This window comes from Micrasema longulum, unplaced genomic scaffold (assembly GCF_059751315.1).
Source record: "Micrasema longulum isolate JH-2025_06_02 unplaced genomic scaffold, ASM5975131v1 h1tg001723l, whole genome shotgun sequence".
NCBI lineage: Eukaryota > Metazoa > Arthropoda > Insecta > Trichoptera > Brachycentridae > Micrasema > Micrasema longulum.
Window position 1 is genome coordinate 184,539 of NW_028278901.1, and position 27,688 is coordinate 212,226.

Below are 27,688 nucleotides of genomic sequence, written 5' to 3' on the forward strand. Positions count from 1 at the left end.
TTGTTTGATAAAAATAAAATGCTACTACAGTAGTTAACGTGTGGATTGCATTTTAGCCTCCATCATCAGGGTTCATGCTTGTTAATCTGAAATCTGCCTAAAATATATTTATCATGTTTCTAGAGTATTTATGTATTTTCGTTGCGTTCGAAAAATAGCCGATGCTTTTTTAAACCTATCATTAAAACAATAAATTAATTAGCAAAAACAACAACAAACAAAACCATAACGGTGGCCTCCGTGGTGTAGTGGTCAAGACGCTTGAGTCACTCATGGAAGGTTCCGGGTTCGATTCCCGGTGAGAACACAAAAAAAAAAAAGTGATTTTTCTCACTGTTCACAACTGTAATTGGGCCTCCTGGCCTGTTGTTGTGCAAAAAATAAAATACATAAAAAATACATATATATTACCAGAGATGATAGAACTCCATATCACTGTATTTTTGCGTACATATCTCACTTCTTCTACATTTATACATCTCGTGCACGCTCGCCGATTATTCCGACTTTTGACATGGCTACCTTCTAGTATTATTTTGTTTAGGTCTTGCCTTTTCTCGGTGTTCCACGACTTCTGAATCCATCAACACTCGCATCATAAATCGATTTAGCCGTCAATTCACCGTCCATTCGCTCTACACCTTACAAAACCCGTTAATTTGAATAAAATGTTTTTGATTCCAGGCGGAACATGTGGCGTGTCCTGCTGCAGTCCGTCAACGTCCACATACCTGGCTGCAACCGCCAGAAGGGAGATGGAGACTATGATGAAGAACCAAGCTAACAGGGTAGCTACATCTTTGCAGTCCAGTGCAAAACGATTCGACGGTAAGTCCAAAAAAATATATTTTACACATCAATTTTATAACTCGCCTCTCATTTGGACAAGCTTCGAAAATGCACGAAGAATCAGTAAAAATGATTTAAATAAAATGTGGAAGTTCAGTGGTTTTAAAAAAAAAAAATATTTGTGAATAGACTATTAAACTAAGTCAATTTTTTTAAAAAAATTTTATATATCGTATTATCAGCGCTACGATTTTTTAAAGTTTTGTATTTCTGAAATAACTCCGCGTGTAACGTCAGAGGTTCATTTCCGCTTATTCTCAATCAGTTCTTCCCATTGGTCCAGAAGCGACAAGCAGACCGGAAATCTTCCATAGCTCTCAGAGGTTCGATTCACACGAACCAGTGACGTCATTCAAAGTAGTGCGTTTTTATCAAAATATTTTTTATTATTTTTTCCGTACATTTTCAAGAAACTATGCACTGCAATTTAATGCTCTAATTTTTACCGCGCGCAAGAAAACATTTTTTGTTTCCAATTTTCCGTAGGGCTGAAGTTCCTCATTGTTTTCTGCAGGCGGTGAATTTCATCATTCGTAACCCTGTCATACATTGATACAGCATCATCATACAAACATAATTTAAAAGAAGAGAGATGTATCAAGTCTTGTATCGTGTGCAGACTATAGTCCTTAAAATATAGCTTGATTAGAAGGACAGCTGTCAAACTAATTTCATTAGTGATAGGAAATTACTGATCACTGATCAAATCGATTTTATAAGTTATTTCATGCAATCATGGAACTCTGTTTCCGAAAATTAATATAAAAAAACGCAAAAACAAGCCTATTATAGTGTGTTTAACACAATTATTCACCAAAAATGAGACATTTATACTTTTTTCATAAACAACATAAAATGAATAATTTTTTTATTCGATCAATTTGTCCCATCTCTAACGTTCTTGCAAAATAATGTAACCTTGTAAGAACGTCGTTAATAATTAGGTTAATTTTAGTTTTCTTTTTGTTTTGAAGCTGATTTTATATATTCATGTTTCATTGTATTTTAAAAAATAATTAACGCGCCAGATACAAATGATTTTTCGTGTGTCAATATAAATAACTCTTTTAATGTTACTAAAAAGTTATGTCGTCACTTTTTCTGACAACTGTCATTCCAATCGTGTTACATTTTAAGGACTATTGTGTGACATCGCAGCCACACAAGAGTTAAGCACTAAACTCACTGTCAAAACTGAAAAAGTTTGGTGATTTGGGTTTTAGTAAGGTGCCAGGATTCGTACCCGTATAGGAGTACTGGCATTGTACAAGAGTTGAATAATCGACATTTAGTTTTGACAGTGTGATGTTCCAGACAGCACGCATCGTTTATTTATTTATTTGACACTTTATATACATATACAATAAATATACATATAAGGGCGGGCATATTGCCTTTAGGCAATTTCTTCCTACCTACGCAAACCGTTCGGCTTGAGAAAATTATAAATACATGGACATATTGAATCTTCCAATTTTATACAAAAATTAAAAGCAAAGATTAAGAAAAATAAATGTATATAAAAAAAAAATAACACTATACTATGAAGAGAGGAGAGGGCATGGGAAGGAAAAAAGAAGGATAAAGGAACAATTTAAATATTTAGATAGTGACATTTCAATCTTGACTTAAATGTAAATAAAGAAGGGGCGTCTCTAACATTAGTGGGTAGATTATTCCACAATCGAGCGGCTACTACTGTGAAAGAGGAGGCAAGAAAATTAAAGCGATGACTGGGTATTAAAAGGGTTCTCTCGTTACTAGAACGAAGAGATAGTACGTGTTGTGAAAGAGGTTGGATGAGCTCTCTCAGATAAACAGTCGAAGTGGGATTATTTAAATTATTGCGAAGAAGTGATAGAATGTGAATGTTTCTTCTATGCCTGATACTGAGCCAGTGTAGTTGCGTGCGATACTCGGTTATGTGGCAAAATTTGCGAAGATTAAAGATATAACGAATACAAATATCCTGCAATCGTTCTAACTTATCAAGCAATTCAGAGTTAGATCGTTATACTTTTTCCATTATCAATTCCCTTTCATCCATCTATTGTCGTCGGGCGACACTGGTCTTGTTTACTCCAGATGGTAAACTTTTACCTCTATTTGAGCTGCGTTATACTTTATTTGAAGTGTTTCCTCTACGGTACCGTAAAATCACACGCCCTCCGAAGCCATCAATCCTGGCCACCGCTGCCGCTCAGTCCGCCCCGCGAGAGGTCTCGTTGGAATATTTGACTATTGTGATGTGTTTACTTTGTGATATGAAAAAAATCCCCATTAGCAGGGCCGGAATAGAAATGAGGGTAAGAAAAGCAAACTTAGAAATCTCCGCCGAAAACGGAAAATCAGTTATTCATTCCAAAATAAACAATAAACATATAAATTTACCTACTTAAATAATAGCATAATTCAAAACTGCATATAAATCTTCCAAAAACAGATTTCAATTATACTGCTTGAGACCGCACTCTCCATTAAGTTGGTGAAGCATAATTCAAAATCTCACAATTCTTTTTTCAAAATTTTTCGCAAATATCTCAGTGACTCTTAAAATCTCTACCTTCCCAGGAATAGATACCGGGAATAAAAGCATGTTAGGCTTATCTCGACTCTATTTTCTTTTTCAGGGTTTTTACCTGATTTTAGTCATCGAGTTAAAAAACACTCGTCCCGGATTCTGGTTCTATTTCACACGCATAGCTGTATTATTCATACACGGACTAAATTGCTTCCTAATTTTTAACATATCATTGTTTTAGAAATGTGACATGAATGTTTTTTTTTTTAAGTCGTTTAGGACGAAAACGACTCAAGTCCAAAAATCAACTTTTTGGGAAACTGCATAAAAATGTAAATTGTGACACCTTCGTATTATTTCGTTGATTGTTTCGTATTTTTCGAAGTAAGCGCCAAATTTTGTATCGGAATAAAATCGACTCAACAGGCTTTCGGTCACTATATGTTTGTCTGCGTTGCGTCCTTCACACAGCAATGTAAACACAACACTAATAGCGTCGCTTCCGTACTGACACGGAACGTTAATTCTCTGAGCAACAAAGATATCGATGTAACAGTTTTGTCTTATTCCCAATTCCCACCCGAATGTTGCATTTTTTAAATGCAGAAAGATGGATAATGTTAATTGAAGTCGTTTTATGATCTTAACTCATTTAAATGTTTTTTTAGTTAAGTCGTTTTCGTTCTAAAGGTGCGATATATTGGATGTCGTTTGACATTATTTTGTACAACATGGGTGGCATCTGTTGATTTTTTGTGAAGTTTTTGTATCATTTATATGCAATATGATTTATTCTTTCGAGATCACATTTTCTACAAAGGTTTAAAGCACACTCTAAACATTGTTAAGTAATAATCTGAATAGCCTCAACGTTATTATGTTTTAAAGATATTTTACTATTGAATTCTTGGACCCACTCACATCAAGTATTTCTATACTGAGAATACCATAACTTAGACTGAAACACTAAATGTTTTGACGCAAGTCCGGATCTGTCACCATTACTCAGAATTCTACTTGATCTTGGTAAACAAAATGGAATCCCGGCGTGTCAAAGAAATACGACGAGTAAAAATGCCCTTCGTAAAAAATATTTTCGGATTTGAGGGTATGAGAAGCAAACTTAGAAATCTCCACCAAAAACGGAAAATTAGTTATTGATGCCAAAATTGAACTATGCATAAATAATCGCGTAATTCAAAACCGTCTCTAAATCTTGCAAAAACCGATTTTTATTATACCACTTGACACAGCAAACTTAGCATTCTCCATTGAGTTAGTAAAGCATAATTAGAAATCTCACAATTCTTTTTTCAAAGTTTTTCGCAAATGTCTCCGTAACTCCCTCAATGGAGATTTCTAAGCATACTTCTAATACTCTCATTTATAAGTATTTATTTATTTAATTTAATTTATTTTTTTATTCATGTAAAGATACATATAACAAAAAAATAATAACGCATCCCTAACTCTATGAGGCCAAGACCCTGAAATTGGCGTATGGAATTGATATTGTAATTTGAAAATTATTTTGGATAGTCAACACGTTTATTATAAACAACTTTTTTTTAACCGCTTATTTATTTTTATTTTTTATCCACCGGTTTCGTAGCTACACAAGCTTCATTATCAAGGTATACATTACTAATGAACATTATCCTATTATTTTTTAAAACCGTGTTATTACTACTACATACATATTAAATCTAAACATATGGAGGTAGTAAGTCAAGTATTTTTGTCTTATAGTGTTTTGTCTTTGTAAAGGCAGTAGGTGCGGGGTGAGGATGGTTCGGTTTTTTTTATTTTTTATTTTTCATTATTTATTTATTGAAATCTACAGTCATAAAATAATAAGGTTATAATATTATAGGTACTTAAAACTAGACTAAAAATGATCTCAAATTTATATTACACAAGAATAGAATTTGGAAAACTATAATAAAATGTTTGTACATATTTACCATTGTAAATTTAAAACAAAATGAAAAAAATATATTGAATTTACTCATCACTACTTACCCACGGTAACAATGCCTGCATGCTGTCGCTGATTTCCCTTTTGAATTTATTATTATTCGAGTTGAAGATATCACTCGGCCTTGTTTAATAAAGGATTGTCTCAAACACTCTTAATGTCTCACTCTCGATACTATAGATATACTCGCGAGTAAGAGGGACAATTTCATGCGTGACGCAGGCCAGCCTGTGGCCTGTACCACTGCCACAAAACGCTCAGTTGCTCTCGGAGCTCCTCTCGGGTGGGCAGTTTACTCGCGCTCTGAGCGTTAGCGAATGGGTTTTTTATGTTTTAGGTATTATGTTTTAAATATTATAACTTTTTACTTCAAATATAGTTGATTGAAGCAATTGCCTATGAATTTTCAATTTTTGAGTTTTTAATTCCTGGTTTTTGTATGTAGGTATTTTATTTATATTGGATTTTTTTAGGACAGCGGGAAGGTTTAAAAACATAGTAAAATAAATTTGGAGCAGATGCGACGGATAAATGAGTAATAATTTGTCGATTGTTGTATTATTATGTTGTCACTCGTCAGATTAGAAAAGTCGCATTCGACTTTGAGGACGAACGACTTCAGCATAAGGTCCCGAAGCAGATGTTTGGCGTTTCCTGCACGTCAGAATTATGGTACATTGTAGATGCACATAATTCCTTCACAAATCATAAATGTCGGTAAACGGTTATTAAATCGTGCGCACACATCTTGCTCCCGGGGATTGTAAGAGCGGATATCCGGTTTTGCCAATATTACATTTACAGATTTGAGCAGAAATTATGCTCCGTGAATTGTTTCCGGATTTAATATTCCGTCTTAATTTTTCCTACCATTTATTTTAGCTTTGTGCCCATTAAAATTATATTTAATTAAAATAAAGGTCTCAAGACGTGTACATACATAAAAATATTCAAACAAACAAATACGTATTATTATTTTTTTTATTATTTTTTTTTATCATTTTTATTTATTTGAGATACAACAGTTTTTACATAAAATGCATGCAGAATATCAAAATAATATAAACTTAAATTGTTAAAAAAGTCAATATACATTTTTCGCAGTGAATGTTGTCAATTATTATTTAATAATTACATTATGTAATATCATCATCATCAAATCCTTATCAACACAGGATGGTGCATAATATACTACATTGTGAAATAAAATGCAGCTTATCTCGATCACAATTGTTTTAAGAAGCTAAGGTGACAGTCTAAGGACAATGACATATTGTAGTGTAAAACCATCTTTAAAACAAATATTTTATACAAACTTCTCAGAATGCGACCTCGGAAATTCAAGTATGGTAGGCGAATGCGCCAACCACTACACTACGAGGCGGATTTTTCTTCACTCAATTTCCATTTTCAGGATTTCTACCTGAGAGCAGCCATGAGTCGAAAACCCTCATCCAGGAATCTAATTCTATTAAATGTTTGTATTTTCTTAATCCGCCCGGGCTCAGACCAATAATTTATACCCAGTAATAAAATAAAATTAATAATCTTACAATTTTCAGGATGCCACGAATAAAAAAAAACAGATCAAATGGGGCATCCCATGTAAAGTGAGAAAATGACATAAATTTTGATTTTCCATTTATCACTTCTAATTCAATCCATACTTACAAATGCGAAAGTGTGTTTGTTTGTGTTTCCTTCACGTTTCAACAGAGCGACCGAATGACATGTTTTTTTTGCATAGGGATAGCCGGAGAGGTGAGAAGTAAAATAGGATTCTTATTTTCATCCGGAATAAAAAACTACAATGAAGTTTTTTTATAATATATCAACAATATTATTTAATAAGCAACATTATTTGAAAATGAGCAGGCGGGAAGATGTCGGAATGCATTAATTTGAAATTGATTCTTTAAATTTCCCTAATTGACTCGCCTAATCTATGGTTAGTTTGGTTTCCTTTTTTGCACAGAATAACGATGCTACGTTGCCATAGACTAACGGATTGTCAATTATTTTTTAGTGATGGTTGGAAGACCGGCAATTGATACAATCTATTTTCTCTTGGAAAAAAAAATATTGTTGCATTGGGAAAATTCTGATTGATTTACGACAAAACTAAATAATGAACCTACTTATTTCTTTCTAATATCATGCGAGCGAAGCCGCGGGTTGAAACTATTAATAACCTATAGATCCAACGTCTTAGTTTATATGTCTATTTCAAAAAATCAAAGTAATAAATAATGTAATTTTTTGTTTATGGAAACTATTACTTCCCACAGTTAATATTTAGTAAATATTTTTACTAGGTATCGTAAAGCCCTGTCCCACCAGTCACAATTAGTTTTTTGTTTTTTTTTTTACAACGGTTATTAGACTTCCATTTTATGAAAACATAAGTGTTCAATATTGCTTTACAAAACTGAAAATTCTTCCATTAATATTGAGTAATTTGGCATAAATTCGTCTTCAAATACACAAAGCATCTTCTAGGTAGAATTTTCCAGTGTCCCGCCTGTTACCGAACAATAATTATACAGAACATATCGACTGTTTGGCTTTTTCTTGGATACAGTATAATAAAATGGTTCTTTATCTTGTTTCAAAAAATAATTTCACTATTGTAAGAATCTCGATGTCATCGTTACAACTCAAAATTTGTCAACTTCTGGAATCAAATATCCCACATGAAACAATGGAATGCCTCAAAACGTAATAATCAATACGAAATCAATTTTCAGGGAAAATATATATGAATAAAGAAAGAATAACAATAAAAAATGTATTTTATAACTTAAGAAATATGAGAGATTAAGAAGTTATAAATAATAAAATATACTAATAATAAATAAAATATTGTTTTACTTTCACCGGCTATTCACAATACCTGGTACTTTCTCTATTTATTTTTTTTATTTTTAAATAATGTAAAAAATGAGGCACTGAAATAAAACTAAAAATACGTTTTTTTTAAAATAGCTAAATAGAAAGATGAGTATTAAAATTATCTAGGCCAAAATTAATGATCGTATTGAAAATATACAATATATTGATTATCTCAATAGATTATCATAAATCATTACGGAATTTTCCTAACTCTGCTTTGTGTTAAAAAAAAAATTGTCACATACACACCATAAATCATAATCAATGAATTTGCCGAAGTGGAGAATGTTCTTAAGAATAATTAACTTTTGGGATGAAGAAAAAAAGGTATGTGTATGAAATATAATAAGAATATGTACTGAACGAATGTTTCCGGCTCGATGGCTACTCTCAATAAGGTAAAAGATTCGATTTACTTTTAAGGATTTTTATTCGGAAGTAGCCATCGAGTCGAAAACTCTTTTTCAAATTGTGTTGTTTTTTTGTATTTATGGAGAATCAGTTTCTGTGTCCAGGCGGATGAAATTTATTTACAGTTATGTGTGTGAAGTAAAACCAGAACTCTGGGCGCATATTTTCGACTCGATAGCTGCTTTCAGATAAAATTCCTGAATAATAGATTCGATCGGACGTGAAGTATTGATTTTAAGGTTATTGAAACTGCAATATTTCATTGTTCCTGACCTGAAGCGTAGGACTGATCGTCTACCTTCATGTAACAGATGATTGAAATACGCCGCATTTGTTTTACAAATGGAGTGCCCCGTGCACCACTAGGTGCGGGAGAGGGATGTTAATAAGTGAGATAAATTTTTCGCTTTTCTCATTGAGTAATGGTATTGATTAAATATAATTTATTCACAAATACATTTATTTTTATCTTTATATATCTTTAGCTTGTTTATTTTTATTTTCTATGGAATATGTTTTGTACCTTTAATTATAAAAATAAAACTTTTTTTAATTTTTTTTTTATTATTTTTATTTATTATTTTATTTAAGAAGGTAATAAACAGAAAATATACAAGGAAAAATAATGAAACTCACTAAACCGCGAAACCGGCTTGTCAGCAGGTTTCTTATTTCTCCTTTACAAAGAAACAAGTTCAAGATAAGTTAGGTCGGTTGGAAGAAATTGCCATTTGGCAATAAGCCCGCCAATGCGAGGCTGTGAAAGTGAAGTGATGTTTCGGAAAAAACTTAAAACCCACTTGTTCTCTAAATCATTTGAATAAATCCGTAGCACGTGACAACAAAATAAATTGTTTTAATTAAATTACAAATTTAAAAGCTTCAATTAAATTAATTTAACAATAGAATCACCATGTAAAGCGCCCTTGAGGTATTTTATTACGAAAATGGCGCTATATAAGTTATCCATAATAATAATGTACAATTAACATCGCGTACAAAAAATTAAATAAAAAATAGATTGAATGTAACAGGTAAATATAATTTATTGGCAAAACATCTTCAAGATTTTTATGTATATTCAATTATTAACATATTACAACAGACATGAAGAACATTTTAGAGAAGGTAATATAGAAGTCTAGGCATCTACAGTCCTTGTCTACAAAAATTTGGACAAACTCAAAATATTGTTGGTTATTTAATTATTTATTTAAATACTTGAAACAGTATAACCCACATAAAAACCCACTCGTACATATTTTTATTTATTTTTTGGAAAAAAAGAAATCTTTACGTTCTAATGATTTGCCCAAATATTTTTATTTTGGTGGGCATTTTCAAAATTTGTAAATAACTCACTATTAGTTCAATTTCCGACATGGTTGACATGAAATATTAATTTTAAAACGATGTCTTCACGCCAGAATATTCCATAGTCCCCGGACTGGTACCTGAAGCGTAAGACTGATCATCTTACCTTCATGTAACGAAAAAAATATCAAGATAAGCTGCGATTGGTGTACCAATGCAGTGCCCTATGCACTATTAGTTGCGTAGAGGGAATGTTGATGATAATGATACAAAATAGAATTTTGTGACGCGGCTTGTGACATGATATGTACTGCTGGGAACGAACCCGGTATCTCATGCATGGTAGGCAATCGTGGTATCCCACTGTTTTTAGGAGTGTGCCGTCTCCTAATTATAGAGCGCGTTCCTCCACCTTTATTCAAATGTGTTTTCAATATTGCCACGTGTCTCGGTGGGTGAATGAACTTCCCGCCCTAGTCGTGTAGTTAGGGGATGCTGTGAGACCGAATAATCCTTCAAGGTAGACTCTAACCCCAACCAGCCTTCTAATTTACGCGGCGGCGTTGATCCTTAATTTCCTGTCAGCCTGGTATTTTTTTTAGGTTTAGTTCTGATCTAGAGATTCTTTTTTACCATTTTTATGTTTTATATTTATTTTACGCATAAAATGAAATTCGCAGGAGAGTCAATTAAAGATTTAAAATAAATTTTCAAACAATGTAGATAAGATTTGTATTTTATCAATATATTTCATAAATTGTACATGCTTTTTTTACTCTATGGAAATCTACTTTTATGCATCTATTTTTTTTTATTTTACCTTTTGTACAAAATGTATTAACATACAAATTTATGAAAATATTGTGAAGAAGTGATAGAATGTGAATGTTTCTTCTATGCCCGATACTGAGCCAGTGTAGTTGCGTGCGATACTCGGTTATGTGGTCGAATTTGCGAACGTACGTATGTAGTTGTACTTCTAGTATTATGTATCTCAGTTCCGGCTATAGTGGCCCATTAGTCACTTTGCCTTTTTACTGCCGACATTTACTTTTTTGTATCTTAATAAAAAAATAAAAATATCCAGTATAGTTTTGTATCAGATAATCTGCAAATGTGTTCACCCTTCCCACCGCCCATCGTGTTCCTCCCCTGACGAAGATTGATCGCCTGGGGATGTCACCCGCAGATGGTACCATCGCTATCACCCCATATAATATCATTTTTTACGACGATAATATTTAACACTGTCGTTATTGTAATTTCTTGCGTTGCGTTGGTTGTATCGAAGCTGTCGTTTGAAATTAATGACGACAATTTACTAATTATGTATAATGTACCATTATTCTAGTGAATATTATTAGACCCTAAAGTCTCCTTACTTTTAACAGTAAGAGATCTCCGAGTAATTATTCTTCATTACACAGTAAACTTACTTTACACGAAGATAATATTGATTATACCGTAAACAGATCTCTTAAGGCTTGTAGCCTGATAAAATGTAAGAAAATTTAGCCATTTTGAAACGCCGTTTTTTCAACAAAAAAAAAAAATTAAGTTAACTTACTTTTCGACCGGCAGATTACGCCTCTCGAAATTTAGACTACACTGAGTGTTCAATGTACTGGATGAACATATTAAGTTCTTCAAAACCAAAGCAATTTTCAGAAGTGTACAAGTTTGGATTTTATCCAAGGGAAGAAACCATTGCAGCAGACTTCTGCGATACATTGCACAGATTTATATATAGTACTATTAAGTGTGTTGTACTTTATGTTTATGTAATATTCTTTAATAAAATGCATGCTTGGCCTCATAGAGTTAGGGATTCGTAATTTTTTTTTGTAATATGTATCTTTATATGAATAAATCAAAATTAAATAAAAATGATAATTTAATACTTATAGCCAAAATATCAGTAAAAGAAAAAATCATTTAAAAAGGGTTTAAATTTAAATATTTGAACAATTTTTCAACGATTATGGAAGGCATTGTTTTCATTTTAAAAAAAAGACACCACAAAATACGTGAGAATTAAAATGCATTTATTTATTTTATAAAACCAAATTTGAGGTAGAATAATTTTCCAGATCAATTCATTATTAGAACATATTTTGCTTAAATATTTTGTCTACATAATTAAAAACACAATCCAGGGCACGTATTACAAGGGTAAGTTGACATTTATCTTTAATTGCCTTTAAAGGTCGATTTAAAAAAAAGTGAATAAGTGTGTAAAAATTTCAAATATCTTAATCGGTAACATGTAATAAAACGTGTTTCAATTTAAAAAAATCACAAATATACACATTTTCACACAGAAAATTCAATTTTACGTTATAGACCATTCAATATAAGTTTGTTAACTTCCCATTGTAACCGGGGGCCCATAAAACAGAATAGCCAATTAATTTAAAATTGAAATAATTAAAATAGCGCCAAGTATACCTATACAAATATTAAATATTAGAATAGAAATTATACAAAATTACAAACATAATCCAATTTACAAAATTATAGAAACATTAAATTTAAATTAATAGAAAATAACACGAAAAATAATAGAGATATTATGCTGGGTGTTCTTTAAACCCAGTCACATCCGAAACCACGATGATCAGTATGGGCAAGAAGACATATAAGCATATTTAAAAAAATATTTAGAACCAAGAATTTTTTTAAAAATAAAATATTTAAAAAAACAAATGGTTGCTTACTTCTGCAGGGAAGAAGTGAGGGGAGCGCGGCGCAGTATCAGACTCCCCCCTTCCCCCTCCTCGTTTCACCCGTGCAGAAGTAAACAATCATTAGCTTTTTTGATATTTTATTTTTTTAAATCTTATTCATTCTTAAAAAATATTTGAATGTGCCAATATGTCTTCTTGCTCATACTGATAATCGTGGTTTCGGATGTGACAGGGTTTAATGAACACCCTGTATATGTATGAAGTATAAATAAAAGTAATAAATAAATAAATTTAATAACAGTTTATACGGTACTGAACGATAAAAGAAAACATAGAAAAACATGAAAAGGAACTTAAGAAGGAAAACAGTAAATTCAGGATACAATAAATGATTGAATTCAAGATATAGATTCAGGTAAACCGATAATGATGCTAATGAAAATATACATTTCTTTTATAATCCATTTATTTCGCCCCATTTCTAACATTGCGTAGTGGTTCGTTGATTTGAAGTACAAAATAGGCCCTTTAAAATAATCGCACCCCAAGATCCGGAAATCGTTTCAATATATCCGTTTTCAACCGCCTTATTTCTTTCCTGTAGATCTTAAAAGACACCCCATTTCAAAGATACGCGGAAGAAATGTACCCTTTAAACTTTTAACCCCGTAAAATAACAGTATGTATTATACTAACTTGACAAGTTTGGAAATTGACGCACGCTGAGTGTTGACATTGTGTACCCAAATATTATCATGGTAACATTCGCGTCTAATTTTGAATTTGAATTTCGACTTTTTTTCACTTGCCGCTCTCAAATTATTTAGGGTAGTTAGATATGCACTTAATAAATAATTCGTGTTTTTTAAAAAAGGCGTTAATCAGTTTTGTAACTCTTCACTTACAAACAAACAAACAAACCAACAAACCATCACGGCGTTTCCCCGTAGGGGTAGGCAGAGAGGATAGAACGTTAACAAACTCTATCTTGGCATACAGACTTCGCTTCCTCTACATTCATACATCTTCTCATGCACGCACGCCGATTATTCCTACTTTTGACATATCCATCTTCAAGTATTTGATGGCCTTGATCGTGCCATGTCTTTCTCGGTCTTCCTCGTGGTCTGCATCCATCAACATTTGCATCGTAGATCCTTTTAGCCGTTCTTTCGCTGTCCATTCGCTCTACATGTCCAAACCAACGCAGCACCCCTTTCTTGATTCTGTCGATAGTGCATGTCTCAGCCTTACACACTTCACGGATCTCGACATTTGTGCACCTATCATACATCGTTTTACCACACATTTGCCTGAGGGATCGCATTTCGACAGCACTCAACCTACTTTTATCATATTTTTTTACAATTCCATACTTCGCTACCATATATTAGAGTTGGAACTCTGCTGTGAACTGCTAGTTTAGTCTCCTGCGATAAACATTTGTTTGCCAAAGAAGATTTTAGTGCACCGTTCGCCCTGTTTCCGGCACTCACCCTCCTTTCAATATCTTTCTCGGTCTTTCCACCCCTAGTAAACATACTTCCCAGGTACACAAATTCTTCTACCTGATTCACTTACGTCTTTAATATTAACAACTATATGGTCCCCTTTTACAAAGTCTGTATTTTTTTTAATGTACTTATGTTTATACTTTTAAATGTTTTTTCTTTTGGTTTTTCTTGCATTATATTCGTATTTTTACTCTGATGTTTATTTTTATCTATCTTAATATTTTATATTGTTATAGTTTATATTTTTTGAATAATTGCTTTTTTCTCTCATTTTATTCCCCTTTTCCTACTTCATAAAATGTAAGCTGGGCCGCTATTACAAACGCTAAATCTTCATCAGTGCATATCGAGACGGTATAAACTAACATCGATATTTATGTACGAAAATGTGTATATTCGTATGAAACATCAAAGTATCTTCGTCGGTACACGATCCTCTTTGCAATAATAATAATAATTATGGATAACTTTCATAGCGCCATTTTCGTAATATAATACCTCAAGGGCGCTTAACAAAATGATTATGTAAAGATATAAATTTAATTTTAACGTTTTAATTTGAGAAAAATAATGTACTTTGTCACCACATGCTAAGGATTTATTCAAATGATTTAGAGAACAAGTGGGTTTTAAGTTTCTTCCGAAACATCACTTCACTCTCACAGTTTCGAAACTCTCTGTTTATCCGAAGGGTTTTTACACGGTTTCATGACGCAAGGCATTCAGGCATTTTTATTTCAATTATCGGTCGAAGAACGATTAAATACGCGTTGGACGTCATCATTTTTGAGGGCTCAGGGCATGTCTATGTATTAATTTGTGTAAACCCCACATTATTTATTCTTCCAACCTATATCACAACATGGAATATCTCTTCGCTCTAGTAACGAAAGAACCCTTTTAATACCCAGTCACCGCTCTAATTTTCTTGCCTCCTCTAGTAGCCGCTCGATTGTGGAATAATCTACCCACTAACGTTAGAGACGTCCCTTCTTTATTTACATTTAAATCAATATTGAAATGTCACTATCTAAATGTTTGAGTTGTTTCTTTCTTCTTCTTCTTTCCATCCTATCATCTCTCCTCTCTTCTCTTCATAGTATAGTGTAATATTTTAGTTAATTTTTGTATGAAATTGCAAGTGTATTTTTTTTCAAATAAATTTTTGTTTTCGGCAATTGTCGGCCTCGTGGTGTAATGGTCAGCTCATTTGCCTACCACGCAAGAGGTCTCGGGTTCGATTTCTGATATGGTTTATGTGAATTATTATTTACAAGGGTGTTTTTACACTAGAATCGTTGCTATTCACCAGTACCTAATATGTATTTTAATTCGCATTATATCAACACCTTATGAAGATAAAAAACTAGCAACTAATATAAAAATGCTCAAAGATGCCTACAAACATGGTCCGAACTGTGTTATTTACTGTAGGTACCTACTTAACATTTACGCATTTTTTCCTCATTCACTTCCTTATCTGAGCTTCACTAGAAATTTGGTATCAAAGACGCCACTGCTGGTAACTGAAGCGTATGACTGATCACCTTGCCTTTATGTAACAAAAATGATCAATATACGCTGCGATGGGTGTACCAATGCTGTGCCCTATGCACCATTAGGTGCGGAAAGGGAATGATGATGATTAAATTAAAGGGTTTTGTTAAAATATGTCAATTTTCTTGTAATTTTCTCAAACCGAACGGTTTGGGTTGGTAGGAAGAAATTGCCTTATATGCCCGCCCTTATATGTATATAAATTGTGTATGTATGTAAAGTGTAAAATAAATTTTTTATTTAACACATGGTAGGATTTTTAAAACGTTTTAACCTTATACTCGTATATGGAGGCTGTGAAATATTTAGGGGAAGTGATTTTCTCATTGTATTTCAAGGAAAAAAAAAGTATGTTTATCCATGGATTTAAAGGAATTTTTAAAATGTCAACATTTGGGCCCCTTCGCTGTCACGAGGAAAATTTCAAATTTCAATTTCCTGCTTGCCTTCTCTGCGGTATTTGTTCGAATTCCAAAACTTCCTTTGATCATATACAAACGGCGTCGAACGAGCGCTCTTTGATCACGCCGAAATGTCGCAATTTTCCAAACATTAATTAAATGATTTTTAAATGGAAAATCGTTTTTGGATGCTTTTTAAACTGATGAATATTGCTCTCAGTTTAACGATTATTATCATCATTACGCTATTGACAGTGTGGGATAAAGATGGATCGGCATGGGTTAGCTAGAAGTCGTATATGTTGATCGCGTTCATAAATGTACATTGTATACCATTATTTGATTGCCCTGTTTGTCTTTGCTATGCAGTTTTACGTTATTTTTGTTCAGTTTCTTGTACATATGTTTCTCCATATAACTGTTGTAAAAGGGAAATATCACATATAAAAATGTTTTTTTTTTTTTAAAGTATTTTTGAAATCTTGAAGAAGTGTTTTCGTACGTGACTTTTTAAATAAAATTGGCAAAAAATATGTCTTCAAAAACGCGACATGTTTGGTAGGGTGGGCCGATATTTTTTTTCCAAATTTCGACATGAAAGGGGTCTAAAAAGTTGCCTTTTGGATTACGCGGATTGCAAAAAATATTCGATACTATTTTGGCCCTCAACCAGAGCTTGAAGTTTTCGAAAAAGTCGATTTTTTGCGCTGAACCGGCTGTCATTTCGTATTTAAGTAAGAAAATCAGTCCAATCAAATTTTATAATGTGCATTAAACCTTATTAAATAAGCATATTAGGGCGTGAGTTGCACATTGTTTTGTAATAAATGGGTAGCATTGTTTTAATGAGCCATTGTTTTCGTCAATATTAGCCAGGCGTTCAACGGAATCAGTTCCGCGGAGTGTAAACTTTTTGCATTTCGGTAGTTTTAAAACATGTTAGAATTTGTAATGTGATTAAGTTATCTCTTTACTAACAAAAAAATATTTTATCAATATAGATAATTAACAAAATGTTCAGACAGTGATAAACTTCAAACCTCGGTTGAGGGTCAAAAGTAGTATGGAATATTTTTCAAATAATTTTTACGTTCAATGTGATCCAAAATGCAACCTTTTAGATCCCTTTCACTTTGGTGTCTAAAAAAATTTTTTAAATCATACATCATCGGCCCACTAATGTTTGGCCTTGACAATTGTGACGTCAAGATTCGTGACGATGTTCTATTTAAATTTGAACGTTCATAAACAAAGTTTAACATTTAACTGAATCGTGAGGTATTAGGGACGTGGCCAATGCAATGAACCGTTTTCGCGGGAATTTTAAATCGTACATTCAAAAATATTTTTTATGCTACTAACGAGTAAAAAATTTTTTTGCTCAACTGTATTTCATAGAGCCTTATTAATTTAAAATTGTAAAAGAAAGTGGTATTTCGCTATTGGCCCTAAGGCCGTATACATAATAAATAATAAACGCGTATTGCATTCATTTTAATTCCTGATATTGTGCGAAAAAGAACTCTGCACGTCGGACTGATTATGCCTAACTAAAATCGACAAAATAGAGGTTTCGTTTTTTAATTTTTCCGCACCCCAAAACTGAACCGATTTTGCTATTTTTTTTTTTTTGAGAAAGAGTATCAAAATGAAATTTTCTGTGTTGTTTTTTTTCCTTTTCCGTTTTTCAAAATACCATACGTTCGAAGACAGCAGTTAAAACTGCGAGCTTTTTTGCAAAAAAGCAAAATGATAGACACACTAATGGTAAATATCTGTATTAAAAAAAATTACTGCTCTAGTGCTATAATTCGGTGAGAAAATATGGGAATACGCTCATATGAAGAAAAGTTAAACAGCGATTCCTTTTAAGTCTTGTAGTCTGATAAAAAGTAAGGAAATCATACGATTGTGCAATTTTAAAAAGTCATTCTTTAAAAATTACACTATTAAATAAATACCTGGTCTATAGCCATTTAATATATATTATAAAACATAATACCAATAATAATAATAAGAATACAACTATACAATACAAAACCGTGTAAAAAGAGGTTGCTGTGTATTCATCATCCTTCTGGACATAAATAAATAATCTCATCAGCCAATCTTATTAAGTTTCTTTCTCTTTGCAGAGGTTTTCCGAGCTTTGCTGGCGCACTCCAAGCAAGAGTTTCACTCTATGTTCACTAGGACATATGGGCTGATCTACGAGCGCCACGCGCACCTGTTTGCCGATCTGTTCTCGGACCTGGAGCGTTACTACGTGGTGGGAGATCTGGACCTCGCCAAAGCCATGGACGAGTTCTTCGCCGTCCTCTACCAGAAGATGTTCGTTGTGCTCAATTCGCAGTACCACTTCGATGACAAGTAAGTTTAAATATTGAATAAAATTGACACGTATTATATCTTCATTAATTTCAAAGCTTCATATGAAAGCATTAACCGCTCACATCTCTATGAGGTGTTGAAGTACCTAGGTATTCCTATCAAACTGAAAAGGATGTTGAAACTCACTATGACCCGATCGCAATGCAGTATCCGGATTCAAATCGATACCTCTGAGCCACTTAATTTGCTATACGGTCTCTGTCAAGGAGATGCACTAGCTTGCCTACTCTTGAATATAGCTTTATAAAAGTGTGTAAGAGAACCTGGAATCCAAACAAAAGAGACAATGTTCTATAAATCAAGCCAAATACTAGATTATGCAGGTGAAATCAACATCATTGGCTGATCCCGGCATGCGATGACGGAGACATTTGTTGAACTAGATAATACTATTAATGGAATAGGACTTAGCACCGACTCCGATAAGACTAAATTTATGCTGGCTCACATTAAATAGAACGCGTCAATAACTTCACCTACCTGAGATCTATAGTGACTAATAGAAACGACATATCCACAGAGATCAAATACCGAATATTCATGCCAAATTGATGTATCTTTGGTTTGAGAAGACATCTTGCATCTCAAGTGATGTCAAGAAAAACAAAAGTCACCATCTAAATAACACTATTTCACCTTGTTCTCATCTATGGCTCTGAATGCTGGGTATTAAGTAAAAAAATGGGACATCTAGAGGAAAATACTAAGAAAGATATTCGAAGCTGTGCAGGAAAACAGAGTTTGGAGAATACGCTACAATGAAGTAGTCTACAATATGTAAAATGAGCCCAACAATTTAATAAAATAGGGAGGTTGCAATGGGCAAGGCACGTAGTAATAATGAGTGAAGAGAGAGTGCCCAATAAGATACTTCACACTAAGCCCCGAGGTAGACGTGACATCGGTTTAACCCAAACTCCGATGGCCGGATGGAGTGCAGAGGGATGTGAATGCTATTGGAATCAGGGACTGGAGTTGTACATGCCACAATAGAGGGAGACGGCAGCTAATGTTAGAGGAGGGTAGGGCCCAAGCCAAGGGGGCTAATGTTAGAGGAGGGTAGGGCCCAAGCCTGGGAGCCAAGCTAATGATGTTGATGAAATACTACAACTAAGTAACTTCAATCTTTTTTTTTGTTTTCGTGTTGACCATTAAAAACACATCTTTGTATCCTCCTCCATGAATGCTAGAAATTGACAAGTCGCGCATTCTAATCATCATAATATTATTTGATTGGATCATGACTTTTTTAGCATTGATGGAGGAAGATTCAAAGATGTGTTTTAGTGGTTAACTCAGATATTCTGGTTGCCCGATTGTAGTAATTACCCTGCTAAATTACAACAGAGATGGCGAACAGTTTAGAGAAGGGAATATGGAAGTCAAGGCATTTACATACGTTGGCTGGTTTAAGTGACTACAAAAGACAGGCAAGAAGTGAACGGGCCGTCATCTTCATCTTGTCTGATGTGTAGAAGACAACCAAAAAATACTCCATGTTGCCATACGTCGCAGTATTTATACCTTCGACTTTTCTCTTTCAGATATTTAACCTGCGTCAGCCAACATATGAGGGAATTGCAGCCGTTCGGTGACGTCCCTCCAAAGTTGGTTGTTCAAGTGAAGAGAGCATTTGTGGCCACTCGTACCTTCACGAAAGCGCTTGTAATGGCGAGCTATGTAGCGCGCAATATGGCTAACGTAAGTTGAATAACTAATATATTCATTATTATTTTGTACACTAGCATCTAATCCACTGTATTATTTTAAACACAGAAAATATGCGCTGAAAACATAAATTTATTTTGGTAATGTATCCGAAATAAAACAAGTTTATTGGATTATAATTCTACTTTATTTTTTATAAAATATACAAAGGGTATATTTAACGCGTTTCGTCTTGTTAGGACATTTTCAAACAAACCAACTTAAATATTTACAAAGTTTCCTTATATACTAAAAATAATTGCTATTTTATGTTTGTGGATTTCTATACAAGCCAAAATAAGTAGAGTAATTAAAATTCAATTAGGGTATACTGAGTATATTAGAGGAATATTTTGGTTATATTGGGGAAAAACCTTCCATTATTTAAAAACATTTGTAAGGGTATGACTTTAAAATTAATGTTATAATTATAAAAATATTGATATTGAAATATGGAATTCTACCAATTGTCTGCATACACAATAAATAACATAAATTTATGTTTACAAATTACATCAGGGGTGGAGAATACCTTTAAGAAGGGAATAAAGAAGTCCAGGCATTTACAGGGCTTATGACCCATCGTTGGCTGGTTTAAGTGGCCACTTTATACACTGTGTAAAGTGCCAGTTCAGTCCGTTCAGTTGCCAGGCTCTTTAAAGACCAGTGCTTGGAGGACGAGAACTAATTTACAGGAAGCCGTCACAATAGATCTATACAGGGCGCAGTAATGTCAGGATCTGAAAAAGCGCTGACCTCCATTTTTCAGAATAGTGATACCAGCAAACTAAAACACTAAACTTGTAACTCGGCCTCGTAGTGTGATGGTCAGCGCGTTTGCCTACCATGCTAGAGATCTCGGGTTCCATTTCGTCGCATGGTTGATATGAAATATTTATTTAAATGGGTGTTTTTACATGTTGATCTTCTTACCTTAATGGAATAAAAAAAAATGAACAAGATACGCTGCAATTGGTGTATTAATGCAGTGCCCTATGCACCATTATGTGCGGAAAGGGAATGGTGATGATGAAATTTTTAACTTTTCAATTTCAGTCGGTACAAGAGTAAACAAATCTTTGACTTCGTGTTTCTTAAATATATTAATGCATATTTTTATATCTTATAGACGCGGGGCCAAAGCCAGACCTGCGCTCCTTTAGTCGTGAGAGCGAGGTTTTGCGGGGCGTGTTCGGGAGCATCCGAGAAAGCTTGTCCGAACCTCTGTCTGAACTCAGCACGCGCGTGCTTGCCTCTGTACGCTGATTTGTCTCCCGACTGGGATGCTTTTGTTGGTAAGTTAAAAACATACAAAAACACTTTTTATGTTTAATTTTTTCCAAAACTCCTCGGGAGTATTATATGAAATTATATATCATCATGATCGTAGAACAAAGACGCATGTGATTTTCTTCAACTTTAGATGAGAGTTTAAATATATTTTTGACGCTTAATGTCATAAGTAATGCTCGATAAGTACAAAAGTGTATAATTTAATACTAGGGTTAGTTGTACGTACATTTTTTTCAAACCTGGAACATAAAGCCTTTATAAAAAGCCTTTATAAAACCTTTTCAAGATAAAATATAAAATAAATTTTCACACATCCGTCGTTGTTCTACAATCATGACGATTTAATATTGTCGCCGTTCAGGCAAAAGTCACTCACCCTAAAAATGACAGTTTTCAGTTAAATATGCCATTCTTACTCACTCACTCGTTCAGCAACACAAATAAACTGTATTGTCCCATTTGTATCAACCGCCTTTGGTAAAAAGCAATATTTTGTAATTGCGCCATAAATATTTAATGCCAAATATAAAAGACTCAAAATGTAAGACAAATTTTTAAATAAAAATAACTGCACATATAAATAGTGTAGCGAGAGATTTTTTGAAAAATATATGTAGATTAACAAACAAAGTACTTTATATAATTGGTACCCATATTATTTATATTTTTATGTATTACATTACTTTGTATTTGGTTGTTATTATATATTATACTATATTATTTATGTTTAAGTAACATGTATTCTTGGCACATATATATACTTTATATTTGGATAATAGCAATTATTAATTTCTTACATTTGATTAGCTAGGCATTTATAATTAAGTAGTTTTAGTTTTTTTTGTTATTTTTATATTAGTATATAGCTACTTATACTTTAAAAGATAAAAAATCTTAATCTCAGAACAGGCTGAGCCATGTTAGATGAAGACTATCCTAAACAGAGAATAGTCCGTTTTTATTTTCTATTTCCTAGTTTTATATAGATTCCCTGTTATTAAATATGTATACTTATTCTATGCAATAAATTTATAAAATAAAAAAATATCTGTTCTGTAAAAAGCAAACGTCACCAAGGTAACTTTACATGGGGATAAAAATATTTTTTTAGCCACAACATCATAATAATTATTTCTAATATTTCCTTCCTTTCACTAACTCTTAAAGCTTGTATTGTCCAGATTATAAACAAGCAAAAGTCACTTAAATTAATTTTCGCCACCTTGCCTCATTAAAAACCTTCCAGATATATCAAAATGAAACCGAAGGAAAAAGTTACAAATGAGACATAAATGAATTATGTTGTGTACATAAAACCTCCAAAACACAAAAATGGGATTTTTCCTTGGTCTCCAAACTTTCAAACTGCAATTTCTCAAAATGATGTATTTTGGGCTAGTGACTTTTGCCGGAACGACAACAACATGTTTCCTGAATAATTGAATAATTATTTGACAACATTTACTGTGCAAAAAGTACTTAGTATCTTTTAATAAATAACAAATCTATATTTGTTTTTTTTCAGACACGATGGATAAGGTATCCGATAGACTGCTCAATTCGTTCAACATTGCTGTCGTTGTAGAACCCATTGACATAAAAATCTCCGAAGCAATAATGAACTTCCAAGAACACTCGCCCGAACTATCCGAGACTGTTTTCAGTGGATGTGGGAAGCCAGTCTTAGGACAGCACCCAGCGGATACAGCCTACTTCCCAGCCGGAGCGAGAATGACTAGAAGTGTCAATTTCCCATCCATTTATACCGATACCAAGAAACGAAGCGCGGACAACAACGATGACTTCGAAATCGAAACATCGGAAGAGAGCTTGCTAAAGAAGAACCCTTTCATCCTATCCAGAGGCAGTTCTAGAAAACAGCTTCTGCCCGAAAATGAAAAGAATATCGATGCAAAATCTCAAAACAGTATCAACGAGAATGTCGATACGAATAACGATCTCGTAAACGAAGACGACAGTTTCGCTAATAGCAAAAACTTCGATAAGCGAATGGCGTACGACCGATTAGTCTCCGGTTCGAGAACTAGGCGCGACGCGGACCCTGAACCGGGGAAAAGCTCAAAGGAAATCGAATTTGAAGTTTATGACTTCAACTCCGAATCTCCGAGAGGCGGCGGCAGAAGGAGGGGAAATAAGAAGCAGGGCGGAGGAAAGAGAAAAAAGACCGAAGGTATGTTTGAAACATTTTCTGAACAAAGACCAGCTGTGTAATGGACAATGCAACATTTTTTTAACATTAATTGTAACATTTTTTTAACATAAGAATTATGATTTTTTTTAATTTTCTGTATTCACGCTTCAATAAACAATTAGCAATGACAACATTTAAATATTTTAAATATGTATTTTTTTAACTTTTAAAAGACTGCTGAAAGTCCCTCTAAAAACTGTGCTGTAAGTGTCACATCAAGCAAAGAGTTTTTAAATACAGATACATATTTAAAAACAAAAATTTTATTACATGATTTACATATTGTTTAATAATCTATTTGCTATAATTTGTAAAAATAAGAGACATATATCAAATCTTGTATTTTATTCAGACTCATGTGACATCGTGGTCAAAGAGTAAAAAACAAAATATTTTCATTCCTTTCAATTTACGCAAATATTTAAATTTTGAGGACCATTGCAATGAGTAAATAACTCACTATAAAAAATGGGAACCAAGTTAGTGTAGTGTGGGGTTTGAACCTCGGACCTCTGATATGTGAGTTTGCGACACTATCCACCTGACCATAACCCGTATTCATTATTCAAACAACTAGTTTTTTGTTTATTTGTCCCGAATGTCAAGACTTTTTCCCTTTTCAAATGGTTATGGACCCACACAAGTGAATTAAATAACGTGTTAAAAAAATACTAGGTTAGCGCAATTCTTTAACTTTCTTAAACATAAATAGTTAAATACATATTTTTTTCTTAGATCAAGTGCTGCCTGAAGTGAATGAAGGCGATAATTCTCACGAGAATAACGACTCGAAGTACGGTAACTCCCTGAACAATATGGTACGCGAAGCTCGGCAGAGGGTGCGCGAGACGCGCAAGATCTGGTCCAGACTGCCGCAGATGTACTGCGATACCATCTCTGCCCCCGAATCTGACGAGAAGTGTTGGAACGGAACGCACGTTGCCAAGTAAGTAATATCTCCGTACGAAATTTTATAATAATCCCAACAGGGAAATATCAAAAACTACGAATACCGATAAAAATATACAAAATGGATTTTGAATAATTAATTGCATTTTCAAAATCAATATGGATATTGTGGAGAAATGTTTTATTACTTTAAAAATGTTTTAAAAAAGTGATATATCCCTATTTCTAACTCCAAATGTTATAGAAATGGCACAAGAAAAAAATTATCAAAAATAATACCACCTATTCTGCCTTCCGTGTGAAGAGTGCAGTATCTCAGTTAGACATGTTTCTGAGAAAAATGCGGCAAAAGAAAATAATTTAATTTTTGTTGTAGTTTCAATACTATGCATGTCATCGCTATATGACCAGGTATCAAAAGAAGGGAAAAAAGGAGACTAATTTAGTTTTCATATTCAAATTAATATTTTATTTTAATTTTATATTTAATTTAAAACATTAATTGAACTTAAATAAAACTAAATTACAGTTAATTATAAACTGGAAACAATTTTGTTTCCTGGATTTCATGGTTCCTGAAGTAATATTGTTACCTGAGTAAGACTCAAATAAAGATCTTTTATTTGTGATTCTGAATCTGTATTTAACAAAATATCGTCGAAAATGTTAGATACTGCACTCTTCATAGGCTGCTTAGGTGATTTTATGCACACCACAATATATAAACCGTAATCGATAAAATTCAAATGGCTGACTCTAATCTTTTTTCAGATATCTTCCTCCATTAGCTGGCGAAGGATCCGCCGCTCTGGCGACGAATCCTGAACTCCGAGGCAGTTCATCGTCATCCATATCTTCGGTCAGTTCTCCGGCCATTTCTGTTCTCACCACACAGCAGCTCAATTTGAGGAAGATAATCAGCAAACTGAAGAATGCTTACAATGGACTGGACGTGGATTGGGGAGAAGGAGGTATTTAAATCAATAATTATATTAATAAAATTAGTTTATTTACATAATAAATATTAACATACCGTAACATTACACAGAACTATACAAAATGCACTACATACATGGTGTGTCCGGAAAGTCATTTCAGTGAGTCTATTACAAAGAAGTTATTGAACTTTTCGTTACAACACATCAAAATTCTTTAAAATAGGCTCCTTCTGCGTTGATGCATTGACTCCAGCAATTTTTCCAGGCATCGAATGCGCCACGGTAGGCCTCCTCCGGAATGCTCCTTAAGGCCGCGGTACAAGCTGCTCAGATACCCCCGATTGTCTCAAAATGCTTTCCTTTCATTAGGTCCTTTCAGGCGTGGAAACAAAAAAAAGTCGGGGGAGCCAGGTCCGGACTTTTTGGGGACTCGAGAATCATTGAAACCCCGCTTTGGCCAGGTGACGAGGAAGGCGCTGTGGGCCGGCGCATTATCTTGATGCGATTTTTATTCCTCTGCGATGTCCAGCCGGACACGTTGAATCCTGTGTTTCAGTCTGTTTAGCACTTGGACGTAAAATTTATCTTTCACAGTTGTACCAGGTGGTACAAACTCGTGATGGACCAGTCCTTTAATATTAATTGTTCGTGCCCGATTTCATAACCAGTTGACTTCATTAAATATCTGGTAATAAACGCAATGAGCATCATCTTGATTTTGGATCCGCTTATCCTGGCATTCTCAGGGCGAGGGGACGCCGACTTTTTGCCGATCCGACAGAGCATCTTCTTTGAAAGCTTGTGAAAACTCTTCTTATCCAAACCAATACATCACTACTTTATCCTCTTTAAGCTTTGTGAAGTTAACATTGTTAACATTATGTTTATTATTAAAATTTATCAAGAACATATTGAAATTGTTTTGAAGTATTTTAAGACTTTCTATTTCTTCAGCTTTCTTAATCATCATTCAATCATTCTAGTCCTAGACTTGCATTGTTGTCAGATTTAATCATTCATACACTGATTTCTGACATATTCCAAAAATTTTCATTAACATTTACTTAATGTATTTTTAGAAGACTCCTCTTCACTCACATTCGGGTCCGGCTCTGGTTCCGGCGATGGCACCGATGATGACGACGACTACGCAGAAGTGGGAGGCCCTCCGGATCAAGAGGAAGGTTCCGGTCATCAAGTTCCCGAAGAACCCAAGTTCGAGAACAAGGAGCCAGATCAGGACCTCACCGAAGAGAACGAGCCGTACAATCCGCCCGTCGTTATAAAGAACGATCTGGACACGGGAATCATCGATGAAGAAGAAGATAATAACATCGACGTAGACCAAAACCGAATCGACAATGATAAAGATCTATCGTCGACATCCGGAGTAGAACAAAAAGAAGAAATGTCTCTTCAAAGGGCGATGATCACATATCTCTTCCCTATAGTCTGCGTATGGTTTGGCGGAATTATTACGGACATCGCTTAAATAAGATTCAAGTAACTCAGTGTTAAATGGTGATTATTCTGACTGAATGTAATGTCTACAGACAAATTACCCGTGTTTGTAACAACAATATCCTACCAGTGTGATAGCTGTTTGAATTAACACGACGCATTTGAAAAAGGTGCCATAGATTTATTTCCGTGTCTCAAACACAGATGTGTGGAACATTTTGTAATCCGATCAGCGTGGTCGCGATTATCTTTTTAATATGACTGAAAATTTTATTTAGTAAATTTTATAAATTAGTGTTGTATAGTAAGGTAGATTTGTTTTGTATACGTCTTTTTAGTCACTCATTCTGCACTGCTACGTGTTACACAGATTTCCGGTAACAACAGGGTGCCTTCTAAATTCAATAAAGTTTGTATTTTTCACTAAATATATTTAAATACTTTTATATGTAAAAGTAGAACAAATTGACTGCGGTTCACACAATAATTACGTACAATACTTGGTACTTAAACAATAGTAAAAAATATAATATTGCAATCTTACCTAATCTTCTTGTGAGCATTCAAGTCTTCTACGTATTTTATAATATACGTATCACGCCATAACTGATTTAGGTATTCGTAACTTTTATGAAAAGGTATTTTTGACAAAA

General features: G+C 33.7%; 1 protein-coding gene across 1 annotated transcript; it reads left to right on the forward strand.

Annotated features, from left to right (window-relative positions):
• The first annotated feature begins 689 nt into the window (after window positions 1–689).
• On the forward strand, window positions 690–27,688 carry dlp (glypican dally-like). The gene is made up of 8 exons (XM_088237450.1): window positions 690–828; window positions 18,260–18,494; window positions 20,060–20,216; window positions 21,352–21,517; window positions 23,041–23,706; window positions 24,463–24,673; window positions 25,408–25,607; window positions 26,654–27,688. Exons 1-8 carry the CDS (start codon window positions 756–758, stop codon window positions 27,064–27,066), a joined length of 2,121 nt encoding a protein of 706 aa, XP_088093576.1. The 5' UTR covers window positions 690–755; the 3' UTR covers window positions 27,067–27,688.